The 8,267-nt window shown below is 43.9% G+C and overlaps 1 protein-coding gene and 1 pseudogene across 1 annotated transcript; both read left to right on the top strand.

Annotated features, from left to right (window-relative positions):
* The first annotated feature begins 1,065 nt into the window (after positions 1 to 1,065).
* Positions 1,066 to 2,004, top strand: LOC136453203 (vacuolar protein sorting-associated protein 28 homolog 1-like). The gene has a single exon (XM_066453787.1). The coding sequence runs from the start codon at positions 1,206 to 1,208 to the stop codon at positions 1,845 to 1,847; it is 642 nt and encodes a 213-aa protein (XP_066309884.1). The 5' UTR covers positions 1,066 to 1,205; the 3' UTR covers positions 1,848 to 2,004.
* A 2,634-nt stretch (positions 2,005 to 4,638) lies between these two features.
* Positions 4,639 to 8,002, top strand: LOC136453202 (putative disease resistance RPP13-like protein 1; annotated as a pseudogene).
* The last annotated feature ends 265 nt before the right edge of the window (positions 8,003 to 8,267 follow it).

The raw sequence follows: 8,267 nt of genomic DNA, 5'->3' as shown, positions 1-8,267 counted from the left end.
CGGTTAAGCCGACCCCCGAGTCGGCTATGCCTACCACGGGCCCGAGGTGCTCTTTTCGGGCTGAAAACAGGGAGAGTTGGCTTAGCCAACTAGGGGAATAGGCTAAGCCGACTTGGCCCTGGGAAATTCAGGTGAAAAGTTTTCAAAATTCATAATTAATTCATCTGGACTATAAACGAGGTGAACCATATATGTTTTTCGATCAGCTCGATGAGAAGAATGTAATGGTGAAGTACATTCTTGCATTTGAGGAAGTTGATCAAGTCGTCTTAGTCGACTTAGCCGACTCTAGCTAGATCAGGTCCCGAAAAAGTTGTTTCCTTTGTCCGGGCTCCAAATACGACAATCCAAGTATCCTTTCTGGTCATCTTGACGATAGAAATATGACGGAGAAGTCCATTTTACACTTTGGACACTTTTGAGTGTCAACAGTTCCGATGGAGACATAAGATTAGGACTACTCGGAGGGCTTATGGACATTTTGGCACTTCCAAATTCTAACAGCCAATCACAACAAATTTATGGTGAGGATTGATTCTGCAGTGACTCTACTGAGAATTGAATATTGAGCTGTGGAGCGTGTTTTTTCAGCTCCCAAAAATCAAGAAGTGATTCACATCTGCTTACCATTAAAATTTGTATACATCTTTTTTGTCTGGCAGAGAAGTATTGCGTTCATTTTCTTACCTAGCAGTAGATCTCAAAGAACAAACGTCCTGTATAAATTTGCCGTACTGCCTTATGCTGTCGCCGGAATCCTACTGGCTACAACTAGCTTGGACGTATGTTTCGACTTTTCGTGTGCTATAGACCTCGAACAGAAACTGCCGTGCAATTGGCGTTGCGTTTGTTTTGCGTCGATCGCTTCAGGGGAAAGACAGAACAAACGCGTCCTCGTCGTAGTCGAATCCTTTTCAAAATCTCTACAGACTCCTCAAGGACGCGAACTGTGTAGTTGTAGGATCTATTTGTGTACGTGTGTGTGAGTGTATGTGGTGGTGTTGGTGTGTGTCAGTTCATGAACAGATAAACAGATAGTACATAAGAAAAAAAAGTTTACACGTAACCCCCTCGCGCTTTTAACAATTCCCTAATCCATTCTACCCAGATCTCCTCTCCTCTTCCCCCAAATCTCGGGCACCGCCGCAACCCTAGCCCCCGCGATCCGCTCGCCGGAGGGAAGGAGGGAGCCCCAGCCGACGCCCATGGAGGTGAAGCTGTGGAACGACAAGCGCGAGCGGGAGCTCCTGGAGAGCTACGCGGACCTGTACGCGATCATCAAGGCCACGGAGAAGCTGGAGCGGGCCTACGTCCGCGACCTCGTCTCCGCCGCCGACTACGAGGCGGAGTGCCTCAAGCTCATCTCCCAGTTCAACTCCCTCTCCTCGTCGCTCGCCGGCGCAGTCACCGTCCCGCGCTTCGTCCAGGCGTACCGCCTCGATTGCCCCGCCGCGCTCAACCGCCTCCTCCAGTCGGGCGTCCCGGCCACCGTCGAGCTCCGCGCAGCCTCCGCCTCATCCGCGCCGGCCGCCACCGCCGCCTCCGCCGCAGCCATCGCGCACTGCGTGCAGACTTTCATCACCGCCATGGACGCAGTCAAGCTCAACATGCTTGCCAACGACCAGGTCCGCCCCCTGCTGCAGGACGTCGCCACATCCATGGCCAGGCTCGGCCCCCTGCTGCCGCCCGACTTTGAGGGGAAGGTCAAGGTTAACGAGTGGCTTGGCAAGCTGCATAAGATGGGGGCCGCGGATGAGCTCACCGAGCAGCAGGCCAGGCAGCTCAACTTCGACCTCGATTCCGCCTACAGTGCCTTCTTGGCCGCGCTGCCCGCTGCGGGTCTGTAACCGGGCAAGGATCTGCCCTTATTTGGTTGGTTCGTTCTATTATGCTTTTGACACTGGAGCACTACTCTCCACTGCTGTAGTACTATAGATATCTGTAATTTCGGTACTGCTATTTTGTTGTTAATAAGAAAGTTCTGTTTTCTTTGTATACAGTAAATGTGTTTATTGCATTATACATTCACGTTATAATGCTTGCAAATGGCCTGTTTATTTGGGTACATTTATTCTATTCTCTGTGGAACATATGAAGCAATAACTGCATAAGATATTCAGCCTGTTCGCTGGTTGGTTTCTGAGCTGATAAGAGCTGGCTGGTGCTGGTTTGTTGTGAGAGGAAAACACTGTTCCATAGCTAATAAGCCCCAGCTGAAACCAACATGCGAACAGGCTGATTGATCTCTACCAATATATGTCATTATCTTTCTACTTGCATGAAGCCATGAATGATCTATTTTCTTCTTTGGGTTACAAACAATCTAAATGAAGAAGAATGACTTAGTTGACGACTTGGGTGATCTTCGAGTAGTTGAAGCTCGTTTGATTTGGCAATTAGTTGTTCATAAACAGTGGGCATGATATGCTCACTACCTTGTACTCCACTTGCTAATAATCATGTGCAACAGCATACCACCTTATCTATTACCCCATTATATTGATCTTGTTGGGAATAAACAGAAAATATGATTCAAATTAGAAATTACTATTATTTCAGTTCCTGACACATAACTTCATAATAGCAAAATCTTGTGATGAGTTTTTGACTGCAGATCAGTAATGCACTGCTCTAGATGTGCATTTTTTATCGTGCTATTTTGTCTTCTGATGACAAAAGTGCTGAGTTTATACTGACCTGATCTCTTGTCAATGAATTCTGCAATATTTGTATGTTATATGCTACCACATATAATAATTTATGCATGATACCACCTTATCAGTAAGTCACTACCTTGTACTTCACTTGCTAATACCACCTTATCTATTACCCCATTATATTGATCTTGTTGGGAATAAACAGAAAATTTGATTCAAATTACTATTATTTCAGTTCCTGGCACATAACTTCATAATAGCAAAATCTTGTGATGAGTTTTTGACTGCAGATCAGTAATGCATTGCTCTTCTTTTATCGTGCTATTTTGTCCACTGATGACAAAAGTGCTGAGTTCATACTGGTTTGATCTCTTGTCAACGAGTTCTGCAATATTTGTATGTTATATGCATTACCACTTAATTTATGCATGATGCCATATACGGTAGAATGCTTGCATATGGCCTGTTCATTTGGATATATTTCTTACCATTGGGTTATATAAAGCAGTAAGTGTAAATTACATAGTTATTTGCCATAGACCTCATGATCTTTCTATTCGTAAGAATGATGCAGTTGTAATTGTTGATATGTGCTATTGGTTTTGTTGATTCCTTTTTTGTTCTCAAGATCAATTGGACAGAGAACATATACCTGCAGGCTGCAGTGCACTCAATTTGAGTATGGTTTGTCATCTTTGAATGTTCTTTGCAATAGCTGACCTGCATGCTTTTGTCAGAAAAATCATATTCAGTGTCTGCCATTGGGGTTGTTAACCCTTGCAGTTTGCAAGACCAGTATGTTCCAACATTGATACCACCCTAACAGACTCTCCCTTTTACTGATTACTGATAATATGTTGTGAGCTACTGGCAGGCAGTCAACTTGTTTTATTGTAGGATGTTATGGAACCACTTGGAACTGTTCCATGAAATTTTGTTAGACTTGCATGTAAGAATATGAAGTAGACACTGTTGCCTATCAGTTTACTTTGAATCTTTATGATTAATATTATTTGCTAGTGTGCTCTGGTGTGCCTTTTGGTACAATTGGAAACTTGAGCAAAACAATTGGTTTAAGGCTTTCTTTGACATCAGAATGGCTTGAGTTTATTTTTTGTGTTATTACTTCGAGGTTTGTTAAAGCACTGTTTTATTTTTGGAACCATATCGTCAAAATCTGATATTTTTCATGTACTCTTGCTGTTCAACTTCTGAAGCTGTCCTTAAAATACTGGTTTTATTTTCGAGATGGTGTTTCTTATCTTGCCTTGCTAGAAAGGCTTTAGTTCTGCAACCCCTCCTTGAAAATGATGACTGGCTTGTACTTCCATCTGAACTCAGCATCGCCATTCATGAATATGGGGAGGACCGGAGGAGTATATTTTTAGAATTATTGGAAAGACTTTGCTGTGACCTTCATCTCTGTTTCACATTTTCAGTCTCACTGCGTCCTGTCATGCTCTCCAGAATTGTTGTAGTTCAAGAAATACCTTCATCTTGACCATGTAATATGTGTGCCTAGGTGGAAAATCATTTTACCCAATTGCAATTAGGTCCTTATTGTCATTGGTTTATTGTAGAACGAAGACTGAGTGGGTCATATTCTATTCTTGGTCACAACATCTACCATACAATTAACTTGATTGATGCTTTAGTTTTTTATAAGGCCAACGATGGCAATCAAAATAAAAAGAAAGTTGTGACACAGGTAGCGTGATCATCTACCATACAATTAACTTGATTGATGCTTTAGTTTTTTATAAGGCAATAATTGATGTTTTTATTTGATGTGCCTATACCAGCGGTCACTATCAGTAGGAGTCTTGTTTTTGTTTCTGTTGGGTGTACCTAGAGCTAAATCATGCAGCTAATTGCCCCCAGTGGGCTATTAACAACGGCTAAGTCTTCTCTGCAGGTAAGCTCAGCAATGCAATGAGTCCCTGAAAGGAAATAATTTGGGACAAGTGGGTCGAATATTTTGCAGATCCATCCTGACTGGCTGTTTGTACAGTCCTGCGTCTCATATTCATCTCTTGCAATACAGCACCTGCTCTAGAGGCGAGAGGTCAGTCCACTACTCCGGCAACCTCGCATCCTCTTCGTCGCCGGCTCCGGCAACTCTGCTTCCAGCGCCCTTCGGTATCCTCATCTGTGTAAACTCTCCAACTCTTCCTTTGGTGTATTGACTTCTTAGATATTTCCTTTTGTGTTCGTCTACAGATGCATCTATTCAGGAAATATAATCTGCTTCTAGGTTGTTTCTTATCTTGGTTTCTCTTACTAATTCATCTCGTCTTTTCTGACTCTACCAGGTTTTCCTGCCAACTCCATCGCTTTTTCCTAGCAGAAGTACTTCCCTTGCTATGAAGGGCGGGCCTGGTGCATGCGGTAGAGTCTTACCGCCTGTGACCGGAAGGTCCCGGGTTCGAGTCGCGGTATCCTCGCATTGCACATGCGAGGGTAAGGCTTGCCACAGACACCCTTCCTCAGACCCCGCACAGAGCGGGAGCTCTCTGCACTGGGTACGCCCTTTTTTTTAAGTACTTCCCTTGCTCATCTCTCCACTCACTTGTTCTTCCTACATCCTACTCAAAAAAAGGAAAAAAAATTATAAAGCGTCTTGCCTTTACTCGTCCATTGTGTCCTATATTCCCATCTCCAGATACACAATTATCTGTTCATCCATTTCTCTTACCCATAGGAAAAGAGGAAAAGCTAAAAAAAACAAAAAGAAAAAAAAAGTAGTGAGTGGGAGCTCTCTGCACTGGGTACGCCCTTTGAGTTTTTGCTTGTTTCCCATTTCCCAACACCTCGTGCCATTACCAATTCATCATTTTGTTCTCTTCTTTCTCATCTGGAGTTCCGGAACACTTCCATCCAACATCTCTTCATTTGCAAAGGTGCCAATAAACACACAAACTAGTACACTTGGATGGTGGACGTGGCACTGGCCGGCTTACGGTGGGTGGTATCGCCAATCGTCAAGAAGCTCCTCGCTGAAGCTTCAACCTACCTCAGCGTTGACATGGCGCAGGAGCTCCAAGAACTGGAGACCACCGTCCTGCCACAGTTTGACCTGGTGATTGAAGCAGCAGAGGAGTCCCCATAGGGACAAGCTGAAGGCATGGCTCCAGCAGCTCAAAGAAGCCTTTTATGACGCCGAGGACCTGTTGGACGAGCACGAGTACAACCTCCTCAAGCGCAAAGCGAAGAGTGGGAAGGACTCCGTACTGGGGGAGGATGCCTCATCCATGAAATCAACTATTCTGAAGCCTTTTCAAGCTGCAACGAGCAGGGCTCGCAACTTGCTCCCTGACAACAGAAGGCTAATTCACAAACTTCATGAACTGAAGGACATCTTGGCGAAAGCCAAGGATTTCCGTGAGCTTCTTGGCTTGCCAGCTGCTATCCCTGCTGTACCAACAACTGCTACTCCTCCCACAACGACATCACTTCCCACTTCAAAGGTGTTCGGTCGTGACTAAGATCGTGATCATGTAGTGGATATTCTTCTCAACAAGTCGACGGCTCCTGAGGCAAGTTCATCTAGGTTTTCAGGTTTGGCTATTATTGGAGCTGGAGGCATGGGGAAATCTACCTTGGCACAGTACGTCTATAATGACCTGAGGGTAGAAGAATATTTTGATGTCAGGATGTAGGTCTGCATCTCACGCAAGCTTGATATACATCGTCACACGCAGGAGATTATCGAGTTTGCAGCAAAGGGAGAGTGCCCACGTCTTGATAGTCTTGACACTCTCCACTATAAATTGAAGGATATGCTAGAAAAGTCACAAAAATTTCTTCTTGTGTTGTATGATGTTTGGTTTCAGGAATCTGACAATGAGACAGAATGGGAGCAACTTGTAGCTCCTCTAATTTCTCAGCAGGCGGGAAGCAAAGTGTTTATAACTTCTCGACGGGACACACTCCCTGCTGCTCTTTGCTGTAAGCAAGTCATTCGTTTGGGTAGCATGGAAGATGCTGAGTTCTTGGCACTCTTCAAACACCATGCCTTCTCTGGAGTAGAAATTGAAGATCAGCTGTTGCAGCTGAAGCTAGAACAGACTGCAGATAAGATTGCTAAAAGGCTTGGACATTCTCCACTGGCAGCAAAAGTTCTGGGTTCCCTGTTGAGCAAGAAAAAGGATGTGAGTGAATGGAATGCTACTCTAAAGATTGACAATTTAAGCGAGCCCAGGAGAGCTCTGTTGTGGAGTTACGAGAAGTTAGATCCACTTACGCAGAGGTGCTTTCAGTATTGCATCTTATTTCCGAAAGTCCACAAGTATAACATTGACGAGATGGTTCATCTTTGGGTTGCAGAGGGCCTCGTTGATTCATACAAACTGAGTAGGAGAATGGAGGATGTTGCAACTGAATACTTCAATGAGATGGTCTGTGGATCTTTCTTTCAGTTGGTTTCTGAAAGATATATTGGTCCATGTTATATCATGCACGATCTCCTTCATGATTTGGCAGTCACTGGCTAGAGAAGACTGCTTCAGATTAGAAGATGATAAGGTGACAGAAATACCATGGACTATTCGACATCTATCCATTCGTGTTGAGAGTATGGAAAAGCATAGACAAATTATCCACAAGCTACATCATTTACGTACTGTTATCTGCATCGATCCACTGATCGATGATGCAAGTGATCTTTTTGATAAGATACTGCAGCATATGAAGAAGTTGCGTGTATTATATTTGTCATTTTACAACAGCAGCAAGTTGCCTGAATCTGTTGGTGAGCTGAAGCACATCAGTATTTGAACCTCATCAGGACATTAGTTTCTGAACTCCCAAAATCATTATGTACTCTTTATCACTTACAATTTCTTTTGTTAAATGGCAAAGTCAAAAGTTTGCCCCACAAACTCTGCAATTTAAGTAAGCTACATCGTCTTGAAGGGTACGATAGTTTCATCAAACATACTTGGTTGTATGAACGACCCCTTTGCCAAATTCCCAATATAGGCAAGCTTATTTCGCTCCAACACCTGCATGAATTTTCTGTGCATAAGAAGAAGGGATATGAGTTGCGACAGCTGAAGGACTTGAATGAACTTGCTGGTTGTTTAACAATAAAAAATCTTGAGAATTTCACCGGAAAGGGCGAAGCCTTGGAGTCGAAGCTATATCAGAAAAATCATCTCAAAGAGTTGCAGCTTGTCTGGAGTGGCGAGAATGATATGGGTGCAGAAGTTTACACTTGGATATTCTAGAAGGTCTGAAACCACCGCTTCAACTGAGTGGCCTCGCGGTCAATGGTTACAAATCTGGCTCATATCCAAGCTGGCTTCATGAGCATTCCTACTTTGAGAGTTTGGAGTCTTTCGAGCTTGCTAATTGTAGTGTGTTAGAAGGCCTACCACTTGATTCCGAGCTCCTTTGGCATTGCTCTAATCTGACGATTGACAACGTTCCGAATTTTAAGACTTTATCCTGTCTTCCAGCCGGCCTTACAAGCTTATCAATTAGCAGGTGCCCGCTGCTCATATTTATCACCAAAAAGGAGCTGGAACAGCATGATCTGAGGAAAAACATAATTACCGACTACCTGGCATCTAAACTTGCATCGTTATGGGAGGTGGATTCAGGGTCATG

This window comes from Miscanthus floridulus, chromosome 5 (genome assembly GCF_019320115.1).
Source record: "Miscanthus floridulus cultivar M001 chromosome 5, ASM1932011v1, whole genome shotgun sequence".
Taxonomy (NCBI): Eukaryota; Viridiplantae; Streptophyta; class Magnoliopsida; order Poales; family Poaceae; genus Miscanthus; species Miscanthus floridulus.
Note: the sequence above shows the minus strand (reverse complement) of the source record. Positions and strands in the feature narration are given on the sequence as shown.

Excerpts from the sequence above, each read along its gene's own strand:
- LOC136453203 (XM_066453787.1), top strand. The coding sequence starts at position 1,206 with ATGGAGGTGAAGCTGTGGAACGACAAGCGCGAGCGGGAGCTCCTGGAG.